Source organism: Heteronotia binoei, chromosome 8, assembly GCF_032191835.1.
Source record: "Heteronotia binoei isolate CCM8104 ecotype False Entrance Well chromosome 8, APGP_CSIRO_Hbin_v1, whole genome shotgun sequence".
Classification (NCBI taxonomy): domain Eukaryota; kingdom Metazoa; phylum Chordata; class Lepidosauria; order Squamata; family Gekkonidae; genus Heteronotia; species Heteronotia binoei.
The window spans coordinates 9687401-9711281 of NC_083230.1; the positions used below are offsets into that span (position 1 = coordinate 9687401).

General features: G+C 44.3%; 1 protein-coding gene across 2 annotated transcripts in view; it reads right to left on the reverse strand.

Moving 5' to 3' along the window:
• Positions 1–23881, reverse strand: part of LRRK2 (leucine rich repeat kinase 2) — a 180643-nt gene that overhangs the window by 70123 nt on the left and 86639 nt on the right. For both annotated transcript variants that reach the window (XM_060244741.1, XM_060244742.1), the window contains exons 23-31: positions 22972–23192; positions 19112–19362; positions 17113–17261; positions 15361–15454; positions 8887–9073; positions 7165–7346; positions 6183–6412; positions 5174–5301; positions 1375–1593 (exon numbers count right to left, since the gene is read on the reverse strand). In XM_060244741.1, coding sequence (XP_060100724.1) covers positions 1375–1593; positions 5174–5301; positions 6183–6412; positions 7165–7346; positions 8887–9073; positions 15361–15454; positions 17113–17261; positions 19112–19362; positions 22972–23192 — 1661 coding nt within the window. The remainder of the gene's footprint in view (positions 1–1374; positions 1594–5173; positions 5302–6182; positions 6413–7164; positions 7347–8886; positions 9074–15360; positions 15455–17112; positions 17262–19111; positions 19363–22971; positions 23193–23881) is intronic.

The following is a 23881-nucleotide window of genomic DNA, read 5'->3' on the forward strand; positions in this document are numbered from 1 at the left end:
GGAAGAACTACCACACAGTTGTTCAGCTCATTTGCGATTAAGAGGGCCACGGGACTGCATGCACCTTCATCCTAGCTTCTCTCTTCTTACAGACAAGCTCCTCATTTACCCTGCTGTACACAACTATGGTTATCTTTGGTGAGTTGCAATAGAAGTGTTCTAATTCCTAAGCCACTCTCACCCATTATTGTGCTGTCAAAGAAATCATTTCCTGCTCTCTAGGGATTATCTTTCTCTAAATTTTCCTGTCAGAGGTAGGGATGTGCATTCAGGTTTACCCAAAGCATAAAAATACCTCCAAACCACTCCATCTTCCACTCCTCTATTGGCATTTTTGGGTATATTTCAGCTTCACAAATGCATCTGGGATTTTTTTGGGAGAACCGGGAAAAATCCTTGAAAAAATCCTGGCTACGTTCTGGAATTCCTCGCAAAACCAGACTGCCCGGCAGAGCCCCAGCAGAACCTTCTGGGAGAGTTCATCCGGCAGGGTTGGCTGCTTGGCAAACTCTTTCAGGCAGTCAAGTTTAAAGGGATTGCCCCAAAGACCCCCAGCTGAACCACCTCTCAGCGGTTTTTAGTAGCTTTGTCAATGAGTTCCTTTCCTTGGGTGTTTGTTGTTCAGGTCTACTGGACCTGAAAAAAAAAATATGGATTTCCAAAAAAAATCTTTGAACTGAATATTTTACTGGTATTGGGATCTGGGGTTTTCTGGGAATCCCAAAAAATGTTCAGGTCCAATAAACCCAAACTGGGAAATACCGTGAAAAAAAAATTGCACAGCCCTAGTCAGAGGACAGCTTTGCTCTTAACTAAAGCAAGTGGGGACTGATGGCACCATAATGCTTCAATACAATGGTATAAATGTTAGAGAATGTGGCTAAAAGCAATTAATGAACATATGAAGCTGCCTTATACTGAATCAGACCCTGGGTCCATCAAAGTCAGTATTGTCTTCTCAGACTGGCTGCGGTTCTCCAGGGTCTCAAGCTGAGGATTTTCACACTTATTTGCCGAGACCCTTTTTTGGAGATGCCAGGGATTGAACCTGGGACCTTCTGCTTACCAAGTAGATGCTCTACCACTGAGCCACCATCCCTCCTACATATGAAGCTGCCTTATACTGAATCAGACCCTCGGTCCATCAAAGTCAGTATTGTCTTCTCAGACTGGCAGTGGCTCTCCAGGGTCTCATGCTGAGGATTTTCACACCTATTTGCCTGGACCCTTTTTTGGAGATGCCAGGGATTGAACCTGGGACCTTCTGCTTACCAAGCAGATGCTCTACCACTGAGCCACCGTCCCTCCCTGTTTAATATTTAAAATCCCTGTTTAATATTTATACACTCATACGCAAGCATTTAAAGCACTTACTTTGAAATTCAGACACTCTTTTATGATCGTTTTTCTAAGTTTGACCATGGTATCAGATTCTTCTGTAGCATTCACAAAATGGTAATCCTGGATTACTGGAAACCCCCTCTGATTCAGCAGCTCCTTGGTAATTTTACCGACACAAGCTTTACGTTGTTTCTCATTAGATACGTCTAAATGAGTGCCAATGAGAATCACAGGGGATGATGATGCTCGTGCCTATAAAAGACAATTGTGAAGATTAGGACTTTTATCCAGTACTAGCCTTGTTCTGGGGTGGTTTCCCTGACTGGGTCACTCCACCCATTTGAGAGCTATTTCATATAAATGATTTTCTCTACACCGAACTGTCCCTGGGCTAGGGTTGTCACCTAAATATCTTCTGAAATTACAACCAAGCTCTAGGCTAAAGAGAAGTCTCCTGGAGAAAATGTTTGCTTCGGAGGATAGACTCTGTGGCATTGTAGCCTGCTGAGGTCCGTCCTCTGGTTCTTTGCATCCTATCCCAGTTCTCAGTTAGGGAGAGGTTGCTGGACACAGAGAGAGTATTCAAGGGTGCTGCCAACCCCCTTGGAGGATTGCATGTTTTCACAATTTCGTGCCTCTGAGGCAACCCCAGCCTAACCCCATATACCAACCCTGAAAGACAACTGTGGTACACCTGCACTATGAAGTGGATTCTAGGTGTGCTTTAAGGTGAACTATGCAGCCTGGGACCATCATGCCTGCAGGACTGCCTTTCCCCATATGAGCTGCAGAGAACATTACACTCTTCTGACCAACACCTCCTTGAGATCCCCAGCCTAAGGGACATCTGCTTAGCCTCAACCAGGACAAGGTCTTTTTCAGCCCTTTCCCCAACCTGGTGGAATATGATCCCACTTGAGATCAGGGTTCTGCAGGACTTACTACAGTTCCTCAGAACCTGTAAAATGGAGTTGTTCTGCCAGGCTTTTGGCTGAGGTGGTGGATTTCAACCATTCTGGCCTCCCCTGTTTATGGCCCCTTTCCCACTGCTGCTCTAGATATTATCTAGGCACTGGAGTTTCCTGGGGTACCCTCCTACAGTATGTCACAGAAGTGAGTACACCACCTCACATTTTGTAAATATTTAAGTATATCTTTTCATGTGACAACACTGAAGAAATGACACTTGGCTACAATGTAAAGTAGTGAGTCTACACCTTGTACAACAGTGTAAATGTGCTGTTCCCTCAAAATTAAGCAACACACAGTCATTAATGTCAAAACTGCTGGCAACAAAAGTGAGTACACCCCTAAGTGATAATGTCCAAATGGGCCCCAAAGTGTCAATATTTTGTGTGGCCACCATTATTTTCCAGCACTGCCTTAACCCTCTTGGGCATAGAGTTCACCAGAGCTTCACAGGTGGCCACTGGAGTCCTCTTCCACTCCTCCATGTCGACTTCATGCAGCTGGTGGATGTTAGAGACCTTGCACACCTCCACCTTCCGTTTCAGGATGCCCCACAGATGCTCAATAGGGTTTAGGTCTGGAGACATGCTTGGCCAGTCCATCACCTTTACCCTCAGCTTCTTTAGCAAGGTAGTGGTCGTTTTGGAGGAGTGTTTGGGGTCATTACCATGTTGGAATACTGCCCTGCGGCCCAGTCTCCGAAGGGAGGGGATCATGCTCTGCTTCAGTATGTCACAGTACATGTTGGCATCCATGGTTCCCTCAATGAACTGTAGCTCCCCAGTGCCGGCAGCACTCATGTAGCCCCAGACCATGACATTCCCACCACCATAAGCAAGACACACTTGTCTTTGTACTCCTCACCTGGTTGCCGCCACACACGCTTGACTCCATCTGAACCAAATAAGTTTTATCTTGGTCTCATCGGACCACAGGACATGGTTCCAGAAATCCATGTCCTTTGTCTGCTTGTCTGCAGCAAACCGTTTGCGGGCTTTCTTGTGCATCATCTTTAGAAGAGGCTTCCTTCTGGGATGACAGTTCTGCAGACCAATTTGGTTCAGACGGTGTCAAGCGTGTGTGGCGGCAACCAGGTGAGGAGTACAAAGACAAGTGTGTCCTGCCTACAGTCAAGCATGGTGGTGGGAATGTCATGGTCTGGGGCTGCATGAGTGCTGCCGGCACTGGGGAGTTACAGTTCATTGAAGGAACCATGAATCCCAACATGTACTGTGACATACTGAAGCAGAGCATGATCCCCTCCCTTCGGAGACTGGGCCGCAGGGCAGTATTCCAACATGATAACGACCCCAAACACAACTCCAAAACGACCACTGCCTTGCTAAAGTAGCTGAGGGTAAAGGTGATGGACTGGCCAAGCATGTCTCCAGACCTAAACCCTATTGAGCATCTGTGGGGCATCCTGAAACGGAAGGTGATGTGCAAGGTCTCTAACATCCACCAGCTACGTGACGTCGTCATGAAGGAGTGGAAGAGGACTCCAGTGGCAACCTGTGAAGCTCTGGTGAACTCTATGCCCAAGAGGGTTAAGGCATTGCTGGAAAATAATAGTGGACACACAAAATATTGACACTTTGGGCCCCATTTGGACATTATCACTCAGGGGTGTACTCACTTTTGTTGCCAGCCGTTTAGACATTAACGGCTGTGTGTTGCGTAATTTTGAGGGGACAGCACATTTACACTGTTGTACAAGCTGTAGACTCACTACTTTACATTGTAGCCAAGTGTCATTTCTTCAGTGTTGTCACCTGAAAAGATATACTTAAATATTTACAAAATGTGAGGGGGTGTACTCACTTCTGTGACATACTGTATATCCACCTGACAGGAGGCATGGGGTTTTTTGTTACGATCTATTGTTGCTATCTGCTATTTATTGCTTATATTGTTTTACGGATTTTATGCTGTAAGGTATGCTGGGCCCATGTGGGATAGAGTGGAGTATGAATTAAAGAAATAATAAAAATAAAATAATAATTTTCAGTAGAGAAGGAAGTGTGTGAGCCAGCCGACCCTACAAGATGTAGCTGCTGCTCTACACAAAATGAGTGTGGTCTAGAATGAGTTTAATACTCCACTGAGCCATGGAATGCAGGAGACAACTAGATACTGCTATGTAGATGTTATTTAAATGAGCTATCCTACATTATAATCTCATTAATATACCCTCTATAAAGAAGAAGAAGAGATTGGATTTATATCCCACCCTTCGCTACCCAAAGGAGTCTCACAGCAGCTTACAATCTCCTTGCCCTTCCCCTCCCCACAACAGACACCCTGTGAGGTAAGTGGGGCTGAGAGAGCTCTTGAGCAGAACAGCCTTGAAAGAATTTTTGGCTGACTGAAGGTCACATCAGCAGGTATATGTGGAGGAGTGGAGAATCAACCGCAGTTCTCCCAGATAACAGTCGGTGCACTTAACCACTAGACCAAACTGCCTGAAGAACTCCAGGATTTCTATCAGCACACTGCGAAAACTACACGTCTAATGCATGCACACCACAAGCAGATATTTCAAGTTTTCCTCACTGGTCTGAATTTATATTTCCCATAGTTCTCCCCTCTCCCGCTGTAGATCATCTGGAGAGGAGACTCCAAAGCTCAAGAGCAGTTACTAAGAATTCCTTCCTATGTTTCTAATTGCTATTAGCTATCAATGCCCCATAGACTATGGGAACACAGGCAGTACAAAGGTGGAATCTCCATGGCAATACACAGGGCCCTAACTTTCACATGATCATATTTTTGTAGTACATTTGTAAGAACATATGCAAATGTCAACAACAGACTTTCGAGTTCTTTAGTATTAGTGATCTCTGTAAACATATATACAAGTTACCTTTACGTTAAATAGCCATGGCTTCATAGCATCCACTTCAGCTTCTCCTTTACTTAAGTCATAAACAGCAAGGTACAGAGCTCTCTGGGTCATAAAGTGGGGATGGGCACTGTAGAATTCCTCCTGACCTATATAACAATATAATATATACAGCGAGTATGAATATGTTAACTGTTTATTAACTGTTAATGACTATTACAGTATTTTATAGTTTTTTACTATATTTTATTCTGGAAGAAGAAGAAGATATTGGATTTATATCCCGCCCTCCACTCTGAAGAGTCTCAGAGCGGCTCACAATCTCCTTTCCCTTCCCGCCCCCCCACAACAGACACCCTGTGAGGTAGATGAAGATATTGGATTTATTTCCCGCCCTCCACTCTGAAGAGTCTCAGAGCGGCTCACAATCTCCTTTCCCTTCCTCCCCCACAACAGACACCCTGTGAGGTAGATGAAGATATTGGATTTATATCCCGCCCTCCACTCCGAAGAGTCTCAGAGCGGCTCACAATCTCCTTTACCTTCCCCTCCCCCCACAACAGACACCCTGTGAGGTAGATGAAGATATTGGATTTATATCCCGCCCTCCACTCCGAAGAGTCTCAGAGTGGCTCACAATCTCCTTTACCTTCCTCTCCCACAACAGACACCCTGTGAGGTGGGTGGGGCTGGAGAGGGCTCTCACAGCAGCTGCCCTTTCAAGGACAACCTCTGCCAGAGCTATGGCTGACCCAAGGCCATTCCAGCAGGTGCAAGTGGAGGAGTGGGGAATCAAACCCGGTTCTCCCAGATAAGAGTCCGCACACTTAACCACTACACCAAACTGGCTCCAGCAGCATCTCTGAAGAGGCAGTGCAGAAATCTTACAAATAAGCAGGCGCAAGCTTGCTCAGTTCTGGAGTACTGAAAGGCACACATGAAAGATGAGCGACTGCAATCCCACTTTCCTGCCAAATATAGGTTCTACATGTTTACAACTAAATCTCTGATTAATGTAAATATGAAATACCTGCAAAATCCCAGATGTTTAACACCACTTCTTTCTTTATTTTGCCCTTTACTTGAACTTTCCAGTCATTCACATCGATGCCCACAGTAGCCTTCTGCGCTCCCAGATCTGGCCGTTTGGTTTTCATTAGCTGCTGCAAGAGTGTAGTTTTACCACTGCCAGTATTCCCAATGATCATGAGTTTCATCCGGTTATAAGGGACTGCTTTCTTTAAACGCTGTTGAAGAAACCTGGAATAATTTTGTTTTTTTAAAAAAAAACTTTGAAAGAGAAATGTTTTAGAAACTTCCAGGCAAACGAAGTCAAATATCACAATATTACAGTCACCTCAATAATTTCTCTTTCCTTTGTCAAGTATGACTATCTGGGCACGGCCAGAGTTGTGAACTAGGGCAAGAGCCAAAGAGTTCTTGGCTCTTGTTTCTTAGTCCATGGCTTACAGCCTTTGGCCTTGAATGAGCTGGCCCAGGTGGATCTCAGACTAGTCCTGAGAGTTGTAAGAAATTTTCTTTTTGTTGCTGGTTATTTAATTCTATTCAGAAACAGTTAAAATGTTACAACAAAGCATTTAAATCTAGATTTCCAGATTTCTTTTAAAAAATTCCTCTCTCCTCACACCCGTAAGAACATAAGAGAAGCCATGTTGGATCAGGTCCAGTCCAACACTCTGTCACACAGTGGCAAAAAATTTTATACATACACACACACTGTGGCTAATAGCCACTGATGGATCTCTGCTCCATATTTTTATCTAAACCCCTCTTAAAGGTGGCTATGCTTGTGGCCGCCACCACCTCCTGTGGCAGTGAATTCCACATGTTAATCACCCATCTTAAAGTGTTTACATGAACCTCCCAACCCAGTATTTAACAGCACATAAACTAAACTAGAAAAAAATAAATACGCTATTTTGTTATAGATTTCTTTTTATTCTTTACATGCATACATATATGTAGATCACAACAACGGAGGGGTAACTAACCTTATAATGTCCCTGGCTTTCCATCCTACGTACTTGAAATCCAAATTAAGATGCAGCCCTTCTAAAGGCAGGTCCCAAATTTTGGACAACTTTCCCATTTCATCAGGGAAGGAGCTTAAACCTGGATTATAACTGACATCAAGAGATGTCAAATTACCCAGGAATCCAATCTGAGGGGGAATCTAGAGAGAATGGCATATATCATTATTTTGTTTTTAAAAAACATAATTAATCAAACATCAAACTGTATACCCAATTATGTACATTCTTTCTCTAATTTCAGTTGTAAGACCCCCCCCCCCCCCCCCCAATTCTAATGCATGCTGATAGGAACATCACTCACTTGACCTTTCCTGGAATATTCACTTAGACTCTGTTATCCTACCATTACCCAGGCTTCACACATTAACCCCTTGACATATTAGACTATTGTCTAGCCCTCTAATTTTGGCTGATCTCTTTTCACTGGTAATCTTTGATCTCTTGCTATTCCTGGACAGTTCTGAGCATAAAGGCCTTTTTTGGGAATGACTAGTCCATTTGTTTCTGTGGTAGAAGAGCTACTCTGTGGTTAAGGCCAAAGAGTTTTGACCTTGTTGAGGAAACTGGAACTTTAAAAATCTTGAACAATGGTAGTGGACACCACCACAAAATGGATGCTATGGGATCTATCTATGGGGGACAACAACAACATACTGGAAGGACCCAAGCAAAGCATCCTCCTATAATGAGAGCAGCTATTCCCTGCAGACCAAAAGGTGATGCCTCCTGAGGTCTTCTAAATCATTTCTACTCTAGTGAGGTGGTAGATATCAAGCACCAGCTCTTTGATTTTTGGAAAGAGGGATGCTGGTATCAGGACAAAATAGGAGTCAATTGCATCTAGGGTTGCCAAGTCCAATTTAAGAAATATCTGGGGACTTTGGGGGTGGAGTCAGGAGACATTGGGGTGGAGACAGGAACAAGGGTTGCCAAGTCCAATTCAAGAAATATCTGGGGACTTTGGGGGCGGAGCCAGGAGACATTAGGGGTGGAGCCAAGATCAAGGTTGTGACAAGCATCATTGAACTCCAAAGGGAGTTCTGGCCATCACATTTAAAGGGACAGCACACCTTTTCAATGCCTTCCTTCCATAGGAAATAATGGATAGGGGCACCTTCTTTTGGGGCTCATAGAATTGGACCCCCTGGTCCAATCGTTATGAAACTTGGGGGATATTTTGGGGAGAGGCACTAGATGCTGTACTGAAAATTTGATAACTCTACCTCAAAAAAACAGCTCCCTCAGAGCCCCAGATACCCGCGGATCAATTCTTCATTATTTTCTATGGGAATAAATCTCCACAGGGAATAATAGAGTTCCCAGCAGACATTTCCCTCCCCTCCCCCCACTTTCTGACGACCCTGAAGTGGGGGGGGGCTCCAAACTGGGGGATCCCCTGCCCCCAGCTGGGGATTGGCAACCCTAATTGCACCTTAAAGACCAACATAGTTTTATTCAGAACGTAAACTTTCATGTGCATGCACCCTTCTTCAGGAACCACACCGGTGGGTGCTATGCTGATCCGGCATACCGAAAAAGGGCCACGGAAAGAATTTTAAAATGAAAACATAATTTGAGCATTTGGGCTTTCTGAGGATTATTTCTATTTATTGCAGTGAAGTCAAAACGTAACCCAGAAGCTCAAGACAAATTCAAGCTGAAAATCAAGGCCCTATTTACCTCTTTTAACTGGTTGTGGGACAGGTGCAGCTTTTCAAGTCGAAGCCATGAGTAAGGTTTTTCATTCAAGTCTAGAACATCTATTTGATTACAGTTGAACAGCAGCTCCCTTAAATTAGAAGATCTCCAGTGCGCAGGCCCGGGCAGGCTTATGATTTTATTGTTGCTCAGATCTACAGAACGCAAACTTCAAAAAAAAAAGATTGAACATGAATACAAGAACCAACCGCTTTAAATTTATGTACTAAAATGTACATCATAGAGGAGGCCAGAAGCCACAAAGGAGGAGTGCAGACACCTCAGAAACCTGTGGCCCTTGCCACCCTTGGAACAGTGAGGCTGCGGCATGTCACCCTGCACACGCTCTCATAATAACAAGAGCTGGAACGCCATAAAACAAAGTTGCACTTACCTGTAGCTATTACTCATTGAGAGTCCTCTGGGGACTGCGCATGAGGAGGCCTGCTCTCAGATAGGTCTTTACAGCTAAAAGCCTCCAGGGGGCACTGTTCACTGGAGCCAGAAGCTTAGTCCCAACGAGGACCAGGTCTGTAGCCAGTGGGGTTCACTGAGGGCAGCACCCCTATCAAATTTGCAGTGCCCCCCCCCCCATGCAATCAGGTCCCTGGTAAGATCCAGCTGGCTGCTCCTTCCTTCCCAATCACTGAGTGGCTGCTTCTGATCTTCCCTCTCCACCCCGGGGAAAGAGGCAGCTCTTGCTTGCCTCATGCTGGTGCTCCCATGGTGGGGAGGGAGGCAGGCTGCGTCACAGTGTATGGCATATAGACATCCAGGCCTCCTTTTGGGCAGGAGCTCACAGGAGCGGAAATCTAGAACCTTTAAATTTTATTGTGCTTTCTTTCTTACCCCCCCCCCCCCCAAGCCAAGTTGCTTCTGGGCTCCATTGTCCAAACCCCCATGAGAATTTTGCTGAATTCTTAAGATATGACAAACTTTCTAATATTTTCTTGCACCAAAAATGGAGAAATAAACAAAACATATAAAGCAGACAGATGGAAATCTTCATCATGCCACTGTGGCCACATAGGATAAAGTAATTTAAAAAGTACGTTGGGAATAAGGTTTTATGACAATTATAATTCAAGAAGCATTTTAAGGTAGATGCTGAGCTGATATAATTTAATACACCTTCCGGCAATGTCAAGGGTGTGTGGCGTATGCAAATGAGTTGTGTTAATGCGCTCCAGCAGCTTTAAGTCAAGCAATGTGAATCTTCCATTCAAATTGGGTGGAGCTGCTCCCCTTCGCTGAATATGGCTACAACAATAGTCTCCATAGCTCCACTAAAGCTACACCGTTCAAAATTGTGAATGGCTATGAGGGAAAACCCTTCCCCCTACTACCCAGCAACAACGGGACTCCACCCACCACTTGCCAGCAATGGTGGGAGACTCTGGGGAAGGGCTGGGCAGTTATCCAAGACAACTTGGAGATGGCAAAGAGGGACTCCAAAGCCCAGTTTGACAAAAAACACTCCTGGAGTGGGATTTTAAAGTAGGGGATACAGTGTTCCTGTCCACCAAGAACTTGCCATTGCCATAGACGTCTCGGAAGCTAGCTTATAAATACTTGGGTCCCTTCAAAATAAAGAGAGTGATAAACAAAGTCACGGTGGAACTACAACTGCCTAAATTGTTTAGTAAAATCCACCCTGTTTTCCATTGCAGCCTTCTTCGGAAAGATCCGGGGGCTACGTCTTGGCGCCCACACCCTCCAGAGCCCAAACCTATTCAAACCTAGTCATCATGAGGTGCAGGAGGTGCTAGATGCCAAAATGAAGAAAGGGGTCCTATATTATTTGGTGCGCTGGAAATACTTCCCTCCCAGCTGTGATGAGTGGGTGAAATCCTCAGACCTCCGGGCCCCCCTCCTTCTCAAAAGATTTTACCTACTGCACCCAGACAAACCCCGAGCACGAGCTTAGGGGGGGCAGTATGTCAAACAATGTGAATCTTCCTTTCTTTCAATAATCTGATGCTAATGAAATATTGCAAATGAATGTATCTGTAAAGCTTCATGAATGTTACTAACCAAAGCCAAGATGGGCACATCAAAGCAGGGAATATTTAGGGGGTAGTTTGCTCCTCTCGCTTTCACTAACAAATGCAGGAATTTGCTCTTTGAAGATAAAGCGCCTCCAGGGACGGTTCCCAGGCCTGACCCCCAGGAAGGAAACCACAAAGAGATAAGGGATTGCCGTGTGAATCTTCACACGTGAATGTAGCATTGTTTAGAGAATGTAGCTTTGTTTAGAAAATGCTTTGATGTGCCACCTTTAAGTATGCCTTTCACTGTTACTATGTATCAGTTCCAATCTTCAGCTCAACTCTGGACTATCAAATAAATCATACTTTGTTTCAAATCAAGGACTGATTACTTTGAGATCCAATTGCTTGACACTTTTTTTCTATGAAAAGACCCCTGTTGACATCAACTTGACATGACATCTTCACGTTGGTAATGTTTGGGGTGATGCTGTGGTTTTGGGGCAAACTCTATGGTAAAATTGGCATCAGACCATAGAGTTTTGCCCAAGTCCCAGAGTGTTGCCATGCAATGTCCCCAAAGTGGTGATATCACTTCTTTTGGAGGGGGGTTTCCCCACCTGTCACCTGGCCAGCTGTGGGCAGAAGCCCCCCCCAAATCAGGGTATTCCCCACCTGGACCTAGGGAATGGTGACCATATAAACACAGTTGATAAACAAGGTGTCAGATCTGGTGGAAGGAGATGTAATTTTAACTAGAGCTATAAATGAATAATAGGTTGGCACTGGATACTTCTGCAGCTTTAAGTTCTGGAGTTCCAGGGATGCCATCCAGGAATCCTGCGGAATTAAGGGTAGGATGGATTGGATGGAGATCATTCTGAATTTCTTGTAGACTATCCGCTTGTTTAGTCTCCTGAGATCCAGAATGGGTCCCTTGCCCCTGTCCTTCTTGGGCACCAGGAAATATCGTGAGTAGAAACCTGTCCCCCGATGGTGAGGAGAAACAGGTTCTATGGCATTCTTTTGGAGCAGGTCCAGAATCTCTTGTTTGAGATGAGGGGATGGTGGCGGTGAAATAGTGGCGGTGAGGTAGCAAAACAAACTCGATTGCGTAACCTAGGTGGATTATGGTGAGCACCCAAGAGTCTGTGGTGATTGAACTCCAGGTTGCATAGAACGGGAAAAGTCGTGTTTGATAACAGAGATTCAGCTGTTGGGTGAGCTGCAGAGGGGAGTCAAAGAGACTGCTTGGCTGGCTGGGAAGACTTCTTTGGCTGCTGAGAGTATGGCCTCTGTTGAAAAGGTTGCTTTTGCTGAGGGGGTTTCTTCTTCCAGTAATCGGATTGCTTAGGAGAGCGTTGACGCCTCTGAAAAGATGGTCTCCAGGGCTTGGGTCGGTTGAACTGCTGAGAGGCTAGCTGAGAGACTCCAAGGCGCTTCACCCTCTGGCAGCCATCATCTACCGAAGTGAGGACCATCAGTGGATGCATGAAAGAGGCCAAGGCCATCAAAGGGTAGGTCTTCGATTTTTTGTTTGATGTCGGGTTGCAGGTTTGTGGACCTTAGCCAAGCATGTCAACGCAGTGCCACCAATGAAGCGAAAACTCTAGATGAGCAGGAAACTGCATGTCGGACGGTGTTAATCTGCTGTTTGGAAACTCGTGAGAGCTCGGAGACTAAGTTGGATGCGACTCTCTGAGAAGTTTCAGGCAGAGAAGGAATGAGAGAAGTAAATTGGTTGGCAAGATTAAATGTTTATGCAGAAAAATAAGCCAGGTAATTGTTAAGTTTGGAATTAGTAGAGGCAAAATTGTAAATTTTGCAAGCCAAGGTGTCCAACTTCCGGCCCTCACAGGAGGAGTAGGATGTCTGGATGGTTTGGCTTTAGTTGCAGAGTGCACGATGACAGAGTTTGGAGCAGGATGGGAGGCTAAAAATTTAGATTCTGGAGCGTGTACTCTGTACAGGGAGTCAAAGCACTTCAAGGTAGGCGGAATCGAAGCAGGTTTGTCCCAGGCCTCACAAAGTCCCTCCAAGTGCACTGGCAACATAGGTAGGAGTGACCCCGCTGGGAAATCCGCCTGAACCAGATTGTGGACTATGTCAGAAACCTTGGGTGAGTTGGAAGGAAGAGTAACATTCAAGGCCTCAGCCATGGTAGTAATCAGATTAAGGCAGGCCTTCGAACCGTCTGATGGAGAGAGACAGGCTGGATGTGTGGAATTGGAGGCAGGAGAGCCAGGAGGATCTTCGGGGTCTGAAGAGCCAGAGCTGTCCCTGTCGGATTGGGATTCCTCGGTTGCGGGAGAGATTAGAGGTTTGGTAGGTGCAGATATGGATGCACGTTCCTCGGAAGGTTTAGACTGTAATTGCAAGGCAGTTGAAGTCATGGCCGATGAAGAGGTCGTGGCCGGAGCCAAAGATATGGTGGCGGAAGCTGTTCAGGGTATAAAAGATTCCCGGTACCGAAGAGGTTCACGGACTCGAAGGGCTTCATGGTCTCGAGAAGAGAGATACTCTGGGTCTCGGGTTCGAGAGGGCTTACGGTACCGAGGAGATTCGAAGTCACGGATTCGAGGTGTTAATGCATTACGGTCTCTGTGGGACGTGACCTCTAATTCACGGTACCAAGAGCGACGGAAACCTTCATCCGAGGGGGAACGAGAGAAGTGATGGTAAACTCGACAGTGTCTGGGAGATGGAGATCTGGAGAGTGAAGAATACTCATATCGACCCCTCTGGTAATAGTCCTGGTACTCATGGTAGACTGGAGAGCATGAACAGAAATCACGATGTTGAACCAGTGAGCGAGATCTGACATGTTGGTTGGAAACCTGTGTCGAAGACTCTCTGTACAGAGGAAAGACTCCGATGTCTCGAAAGGATCCAGCCTGTAGCAAAGACTGGGGATGCTCCTGAGAGAAAGTTGGATCCGAACGGGGGTTGGGCTCGAGGATGTCGAACAGCACCACGCTATGGACCGAGGGCGAACCAGATCGGACCGGTATAACCTCGACTGCAGCTGGAGAGTGAGGAGTAAGATGAGGCATGTTGGAAATGATGTCGGAGGGTGCCGAAAGCTCTGGTGGAACTAGAGGTTGGATTGGAGCTGAGTGTGTGGAAACCGACGCCATAGATGTCGCTATAGTGGTCGAAGTGGTAGCCCTTGGAAAAGTCATCGGAGTCGACCTTGTCAGATCGTGAGATTTCTTCGGAGCCGATGCCGACGGATTGGTATGGCAAGACTTCTTTGAAGCCTTGTGGCTGGTGTCAGAGTGCTTGGATGCTCTCTTGTTGGACTTATGCTTCTTATGGAGTTGAAGAGCAGCCGACGCAGCCGAATCTCCCGCTTGGTGTGGGGGAGGCGGCAAATCAGAGCTGGGCATAGCCCAGAGAGATTTTTCGAGCAGGAAACTCTGAAGTCTAGCCACTCGATTTTTTCGCGCCTGTTTACTGAAGTTGGCGCAATGAGGGCAAGTATCTACACGATGAGCTTCACCCAAGCAGAAAAGACAGTATGAGTGTCCGTCTGAAGTAGGGATTTTAGATCCACACCTCCAACACTTTTTGAAAGTAATTTTCCCTTCCATACACTCCGGACAAGGGAGGGGAAAAAAACGGAAAGGAAAGCACAGAAACAAGGGCTTTTAAAAAAATTTTTTATAAGGACGAAAAATGACAGAAGAATGGAGATAAGAGAAAAAGGAGAATACGATACCAACAGGAGAAGACGAGCTGGGGAGAGAGGAATGAAGCAAGGTAGGTGTTGTCCGGGCGGTGGAAAGGAAGAAATTGAGTCGGAATGGCGCCTCCCGCTCGCTCCAGGCATGTGCAGTCGATGCCTGCTCCCCAGGGCGAGCGGAAAGCGTGCCAAAAAAAAAACACCCTAGGCGAGCTATTGGAGACTCCGAGGTATGGATCCGTTGCCTGCGGCAAGACCCATGTGTGAGACTGCACAGAGACCACGATGAAGATCCCTTGCATTGTGGTGGCGGCTACTACCAAAGCAATGGTTTAAAAAAATCTGCATAGCTAATCAGAACTCCAAAGGCCAATCAGAAGCCTTGTTGGACGAAAGCTTCACCTGGCCTTGCCCACTTTCTAAAAACATTTAGCTCCATTGTCACCACGTTGGGGACTCCCTATGATTATTTTTATTATACAGAGCCACGAAGGTATACTCAGCATTGCATATTATATGAAACCTAGGTCCTAGGTTTTAGGGGGGGGTGGGAAACAATGCCTCCATGGGAGTTCAACATCACCAAAACGTCTTTGACAGGAAGTAAAACGTTTAGCTAGCAGCTTGGATATCTCAATGGCAGCAATTCACTTTTACGAAAGAATAAAAGCAACGGTTAGAGCTGATGCTTTAACATTCCAAGCCATTTAAATGAATACTTAGCATAAGGATATGTTTATACGTTGCTTATCTCAATGAAAGGAAAATGCAGCAATCACTTACTGAGGGAGGAGAAGAATAGCGTCTGGAATACTAGAAAATCTGTTCTGAGATAATGTTAATGTAGTTATGTTGGATGGCAAGTCCAAGATAGTATCTAAAGACAGAAAAAGAAACACAATTATTTTCTGGTTTGTAAACTTACTGATCTTGGCAGCTAAGCAGGGTTGGCCCTGGCCAGTATTTGGACAGGAGACCTTCAAGGAATACTAAGGGAGGGAGGGATGGTGGCTCAGTGGTAGAGCATCTGCTTGGGAAGCAGAAGGCCCCAGGTTCAATCCCCGGCATCTCCAAAAAGGGTCCAGGCAAATAGGTGTGAAAAACCTCAGCTTGAGACCCTGGAGAGCCGCTGCCAGTCTGAGAAGACAATACTGACTTTGATGGACCAAGGGTCTGATTCAGTAGAAGGCAGCTTCACATGTTCATAGGGTCCAGTGTTCCCTCTAAGTTGAGTTAGCGTGAGCTAGCTCACAGATTTTTAGCCTCCAGCTCACACATTTTTGTCTTAGCTCAGGAAGGATGACCCCAGAGCACACTAATTTATGCAGTAGCTCACCACTTTAATGCCACTAGCTCACAACTTTAATGGCAGCAGCTCACAAAGTAGAAGTTTTGCTCACAAGACTCTGCAGCTTAGAGGGAACATTGGGGGTCACGTCACAGAGGCGGGCAATGGCAAGCCACCTCTGTACATCTCTTGCCTTGAAAACCCTACAGGGTCACCATAAATCAGCTGTGATTTGATGGCAAAAAGCAAACAAACAAAACCCATACTGAATTATCAAGATAATGCGGGAAGCCAGTTATCAAATACAGAGGATTCATAGTCCTTTCTTGAGCACTGACCATGTTCAAATCCCATCTCAGACATGAACATACAAGATAACTCTGTGTGAGACATCACACCTCAGTTCCCCATTTGTAACTTGGCAACTCTAGGGTCACATCTAACAAGGCACTAGTGTAGATCCAACAGCACAATTACACATGTGTAATACAGTGGTTTGCAAACATGTTTTTAGGATTAGCAGTTTCCCTCTTTTAAAAATATACAAAAGTGGGGGCACCATCCTCCACAGATAACAATAGCAACTATTGAGACTATTTAATTATAATTATAATTAGGGTTTGTAGAATTATTTAATTCAACAGAACAATCAGCACAGTCAACAACCATCTGCCCTTTCTTCACACCCCTTCCAACCCTCCCAGCAATTACCACAGAACAATGGTCACATTCAACAGCCAGTTTCCTTATCACTACCCTTCCAGGAAGCCCCACCAAACAATGGGCACATCCACAAAGCTATTGCCCTCTCACCACACCCCCTCCAGCTTAGAAATAGCAGCTCTCCAACAGCCCTGGCCTCACTCAATGCACAGCAGCCAAGAAGGTCTGAGCGCCTGCTCCGGCTGCAACGCCACTGAGGATGTTCTCCGTAGCCGAGAATGAAACGTCTGGAAGAAAAACTTTCTCCAGTAGAACACGGCACTTGAGCCCGAAAGATTCTACAAACCCTAATGATGTTACCAGCCGTGAAAACCTGAAATCTTTGATATTTAATTATAATACATGTCACCTTTATGCCCAAAGACTCACTATATAACACACAATATTTAAAAAGACACAGCCTAAACAAATGACAAAAAAATTACAAATCATAACTATAAAGAAAAGTCTTCCCACACACATATATTAGATCACTTTACCACAATTCCCCCCTCCCCGCCAAAAATTCTGGAATTATTACTCACTAAGTAAATTCATCCCAGCACTGAGTATTTCTAGTTTCAAGCACTCCTTCAGAAAATTCTCAGCAAGGAAAGAAATAGCATTTTTGCTAATGTTTAAAACTTTAAGTTCTTTCAAATGTATAGGTGAGGATATACCCGCAATTTTGTTACTAGAGAGAAAGAAAAACAAGAATTACAATACATAACTATATGACCGCTAAATAAAAACATATTAATGAGTTACAGCCAAGATTCTGGTTGCTGTTTTCCAGTGCCCTCCATTTAACTACCCTCCACTTAACTACCCCATCATCCATCATGGGAGAATCTTTTTCTCTCCCCTATAAGTCTCCACTGCTAGGGCTGCCAGTCTCCAGGTGGGGCCTGGAGATCTCCTGGAATTACAATTGATCTCCAGGGTAGAGCTCAGTTCCCCCGGAGAAAATGGCTGAGTTGGAGGGTGGAGTCTATGGGAGTAGGTCCCTCCCCCACCAAAACATCACACTTCCTATGCTCCACCTCCAAATCTCTAGAAATGTTCCATCCCAGAATTGGCCACTTTACTTCCCTCCTCTCTCTGTCATGTGATGCCTTCATGACCATCTCGCTCTCTCTCTTTTCCTGGCATGTCTCATGCCATCATTTCATCCATCTTTTCCTTTCCTCACACCACCTCCTCTTCTGGCCATTCTCTTTCACACTATTTTAAGCTCTCCCCTACTTCTTTGCTGACACACGCACTATTTGCTTGGGGGAAGGGGAGCGCTACCACAAGATAATTAAGCTGGAATCAAAATTAGACTTAATGAATGCAGATGCATGTTTGAAGTAAAAATATGAAATAAGGCAGGCCTAACGTATTAAGAACCTGGACGGGCAAAGCCACCTAATCTGCAATTCCTATGACGTATTTTGTAGACAGGGTTATGACATGTAGAAGGGGAGCGGAAGCACGTTGTCGTCACATGTTCAATCTAATGCCTTTGAACATGGATCAGAAACTTTAGTTCATTCAAAATGTTGCAGCCAGGCTGCCGTCAGGGTGGGATGCGAGGACTGTATCACCTCAGAACTGAAAGATCTACACTGGCTGTCCGTTTGTTTTCAAGCACGATTCAAAGTGATGGCTCTTTCTTTCAAAACCCTAAATGGTTCGGGGCATGGTATCAGAAGAGTCACCTTCTATCAGACAGGTGTTGGAAATGTAAAAAACATGAAGGTTCTTTCTACCATATGGGGAGAAGGGGAGGGATAGCTTGAGGCTCTCTCAATCGCACAGCAGAGCTACTGTGCCAGGCTTCTATCTACTATCTCTTCTATCTACTGTCTGAGGCTCCTTTCCCCTCCTTGACCCCTGGGGAGGGAGGGAAAGAGCCAGAGCTTCCTTTGCCCAGTTCCCTGGATCAAACAGGAGAGATACAAAGAGATCACCTTTAAGACCAATGAGTGCTAATGCTTTAAGCAGGATTTATTTTAAGTTTTTAAAAATCTTTGTGTTGGTGTGCTTTATAAAGTTTATATTCTATGCTGTAAGCCGCCCTGAGCCCGCCTTGGTGGGGAGGGCGGGATATAAATCGAATAAATTTATTTAATTTTTGTGGGTGTCCCAAGATATATGTAGGATCAATTTCCCGCCCAGTGAGGATTAGACTTGGGGAGCATAAGTCTCGTCTGAAGAGGAATATCACTAATGCACTATTAGTGAATCATTTTGGACAGGCTGGCCAATAATAATAATACCTGGCTTTACATTTTATGACACATATGGCCCAGCCTGACAAGGTCTCATTTCTGTCAGATCTGGCCCTCATAATAAATGAGTTTGATACCTGTGTTCTAGAAACACTGATGCAAGGACCGGAATTTGGGGGGTGGGGTGGGGGGGAGGAACCCTGACATATATGTATCAGGAAACGCTACATCCACAAAACACACAGCACATGCTTGCTTTGACATGCAGTTCAGAGCCACCAGCAACTTTTGAAAAACATCAATCACAGCCACCTCTCACTCTCCTCACCCTTCTAATATAAGATGCTCCAGTTTTCCTGCAACATCAGCAAGAAATTCAGGAACACACAATAATTGGTTGTAAGATAAATTCAGCAGCTTTAGAGAGTTACTGACAAACTTAGAATTGAAAATTAAGGAAGGGCCAATATCGTTGCGTGAGACATCAAGGTATGCTATACAAGGCATTTTCAACAGGTACGTAGGAAAAGATGTAAAGTGGTTGCTATGCAGATCCAGGTAATTCAAATGTTTCAAGGCCTGAAAGAAAAAAAGATGACATATTATCTTAGGTATATAAATCATATGATATAAAATATATTCGGATGTCTTGCCTGAGCTTCTACTATGGGGGGGCTATACATTCCTGAAAGTGGTGTGTTTTGTTGCTGGGAAGTGTTCTCTTTACCTCAGTAAAGCTCATTGATTATTAGCATGAAAATCAGCTGGCTGTTAAGCACCTATTGGTTACTGCTAGAGATATGAAGGCCTGGAAAAAAACTGGAAAAATTAGGAAAAAAACTGTTTCCCCCCCCCGGTTTTTTCCTAAAGCCTTTTTTGTTTTTTTTCCAAAAAATTGAAAAAAAGGAAAGAAAGGAAAAAAAATGATTCTCGAACATTTTATTTTATCATGATGAATAAAATATTGTAATACAAGCTGTTCAAATATTTTCCAAATCATTTCTAAAAGAATATGTATGGTATCAGATTGTTCTAATTTCCGTGCACTGAGGACAAGCCCATTCATTGAAACTTAGTCCTACACTCCCTTCTATACACTTCCCCCCTCTTCAATTCTTTTTATGAGAATGAGTTTTTTATTTTTATTTAATACTGCGGAGAGGAAATATGAATAACCTTTAATTCTGGATTTTTAAAAATTGTTTTGTGGAGGTTTTTTTGGTCTGTTCCACATAAACTGGTAAACAGTTCAGGAGATTGTTGCTCCATTTGTTACAATTACAAATAAATATTATTTTAAAAGTAAATTCTATTTGTAATAATTGTTTGGATACACTATATTTTTTAATATGCTAGTTGTGATAATTTCATGCCAAATAAAATTGTCCATAGTCATATTTTATGTTCCTGACATAACAGAATGACTTTCAATCTGGAAAAAAAAGAAGTGCTAATGTAGCATTTTTTTTTCAATTTTTCTGAAAATTTTTGGTTTTTTTCAGAAAAAAACTGGGCTTTTTTTTTCAGAGCTTCAAAATTTCCAGAAATTTTACATCTCTAGTTACTGCCAGTGCCACCAGTGCTAATAACAGGTGATATATACACTTCCTGCCCATAATCATTTTCAATTTGTATTTTTAAAGGATATTTACTCTGATTGTGTACCACTCAGCAGGCAAGTGCTCTGAAATTTGAGCAAAAAGGAAGTGAACTGGCTTGAACAAGAAGAAGTTTTTGGAAACTAATTATACCAAAAATTACACAATTGACAGGTTTAGTGGCTCCGTGCTCTCCACTAATACTATATCTAAATTTTTGGGAAGAATTTGATGTTTCTAAACCCAGGCGAGATTTAACTTCCATTACTGCAGCTAAATATACCATTGCTGTTCAACGGCGGTCATCCTCTCTGCCCTCCATTCACACGTGGGCACTAAAAATGTGGGAATATTTCCTACTGGATAAGATTACTGAATATAAACTTAGTAAGGTAGATACTCTAACTCATTCATACCTACAAAGTAAGTGGGAACCTTTCCTTCAATAGAACACATCGGTCGTTTTCGGACTCACCTTCCGCCGGCGCGACCCCCCTCTTCACCGCGCAGGATCTGCGCGGATTTCACACTAAACGCTGCGGAGCAGCCAGAAAAGCCGGAAGCTCCCGGTGCAAAAGCCGCTCAAACTGAAACCGCCAAAAAGCACTTTGGCGTTTGCGCGGCTTTTGCGCCGGGAGCTTCCGGCTTTTCTGGCTGCTCCGCAGCGTTTAGTGCGAAATCCGCGCAGATCCTGCGCGGTGAAGAGGGGGGTCGCGCCGCCGGAAGGTGAGTGCGAAAACGACCATCTTGTTTTAAGACAGCGACACAAGAGGAGTATCTCTCATTAATGGCATTTCACTAACCTTTCATCTACTAAAAGTTTTTGAGAATTGCATCACAAGTATGTAGATTTGTTCATATATCATTCTGCATCATATTTCTATAAATTCCAAGTGAATATTATGTGTTTAGCTTTTACTGTTATATTCATTGTAATTTTGGAATTCTGAATAAAGATCTTAGCAGTTTCACAGCTCACAAGCATCTGATGGAGTACCTATATAAATTTATTTATTTATTTATTTATTTACATTTATATCCCGCCCTCTCCGCAAGGGGACTCAGGGCGGCTTACAATATCATAAAAACAATCAATTCCATAAAACATATAAAACCATAATTCACTTATCAATTTAAAAACTATTTGCGCTGTCTCAGTCCAGTCTGGCGGTATTGGGTTCTGACTATGATCGCCAGCTTCTGTAGGATGTCCGGTGGCAGCCCATTTTCAATCAACCAGAAAAGCCTGTCTAAACAGTTCGGTCTTACAGGCCCTGCGGAACGCCGACAAATCCCGCAGGGCCCTTATAGCTTCTGGGAGGGTGTTCCAAAGTTCTGGTGCTGCCACCGAGAAAGCCCTGGATCTTGTTGCACATAGCCTGGCTTCTTTTGGGCCAGGGGCAGACAGCAGATTTTTTGTCCCTGATCGCAGTGCCCTCTGGGGGATATATGGGGAAAGGCGGTCCCGTAGATAGGCAGGTCCCTGACCATAAAGAAGGCACCATTGGGCAGTGCAGCAGTTATCATTGGCTGCAAAGCTGAACAGAGCTCCTATTTTCTGAAAGGAGGACAAGATTAAGCAGTCACTCCCAAAGAGGACTGTTTGAAAGCAATGGGAGCAACAGAGCTAAAGCAACAGCTGGAGATTATAATCCCATTGCCCAGGTTATGGAGACTCACAAGATGGCAGGTAACCAAGTTAACAGCAGCTCCCAGAGGAACCTACATAAATGCCCAGATGGACTGCAGTGTTGGCGAGTAGGCACAGATCTGTGACAGAACAGCCACTGTCCTTAGAAGCCTTAAACGTTAAAGCTTAAAAGGACAGACCAAGAAGGGTACAGAACAGCCGGTGTTAAGTGCATGTTCCATTTGATAGGCGAGGATGGCCTCTCAGCAGATTTAGAACCATGTCCTCTGAGGCTAACTAGCATCTGTAGCAATTGTGCCAGTGTCTGCTTTTTTCGGTCACCTCCCCCCACCCCAAATCCTGGATAAACTCTTCGATTCATTTCACGTTAATCTCTGCATATGTACCAGTGGATTAGGAACAGCATTCATTTAGCTCACTTCCTAGAGACATTTCTGAAATTACAGCAGAATAGTGGTCACTGCAAGTCAATGACGAGTCTGAATGCTACATGTCTAAAATTGGGATGCCAACCTCCAGGTAGGACCTGGAGATCTCAGAGAATTATAACTGGTCTCCAGACTACAGAAAACACAGCTGCTTTGGATGATGCATGTGAGGCATCTTATGCCTAACAAAGTCCCTCCCCAAACCTCCAGGAATTCATCCTTACAACCACAATGTAAGGTCACCTGGTAAGCGTCATGGTTCCATGAGGATTTGAACCTGTACCTTTCCAGTCCAACATATTATCCACTACATTACCCTGGATTTGCCCATTATCACTTATTACACAGGGATGACTTTTTTAGTCATGATCACAATATACAAAATAGCACATTCAAGGCAGGCAGGCTACCATAATGGAGGCATTAGCAGCGGCATACAAAGTTCTCCATTCTGGGCAGAACTGCTTCATGGAGGCAATATATCTGAACCAGCATAATCACGACTACTCACCTCACACAGTTGTTCTGGAATACGAGAAAGTGCATTCTGATGCAGCTCTAATTTCTCAAGGTGTTCCAAGTGAGTAATCAGGAAAGAGCAGTGGCAGACGCTGTCTATATTCTCCAGCTCATTTGATGAAAGGTCCAGTGACTTAATATATTCCTTGTCGAAGACCAATGAAGAAAAACTGTCCGACCTCTTTAAACTCGACTGGAATTTAGATATGCCCTCTATTAAAAATGAGAGATAAATGTAGAAGCATCCATTTTGGGGGGGCAGACGTCTGCTTTCTATACCATGCTTTCATTTATTACTTACTTGCGCAACTGAAGACTGACTATTTTTTTAACTGAGTAGAGAGCCTTCAGGTTGAGAAATTTCCTTTAAAATGCTGACAGTAAGAAAATACCATACATTTCTGTGTTCAGGGGTAGGTGTAGGGAGCTGAAGAAAATATCTGCAGAATACGGCTCTTGCAAAAATGCCTTTGACAGATGGATTCTGACACAGTGCCACAAAAACATCAATGAATATGACAACCCATCACCATCCCACTAGACTTCTGTGAACTGTTTTACAATGCCCACGTTATGCCCTGAAAATATTATTCTATAAGATCTGGGAAATGAATGGATAAGTAAACTCCAGAATTCTTATTTAAACAGTTTTGCTCAAGCTCAGATAAAACTCATTAGTATGCTAAGTATCAGGATAGAATTTTACGGGTTGCACTGCCCAAGGAGTCTGTCTTGTTTTCTGACTACGTATGGCCTGGTTCTCATGACAATCATCTAGTGGTATTTGAATTTGTTCTCTACATGAAGCATGTTTGGTTCTAGACTAAGGGTGTGCAAACCCCACCCCCCTCCGCATTTTTCACATTTGGGTATATGGCCCCCCAATTCTATGGGTCCCCAAA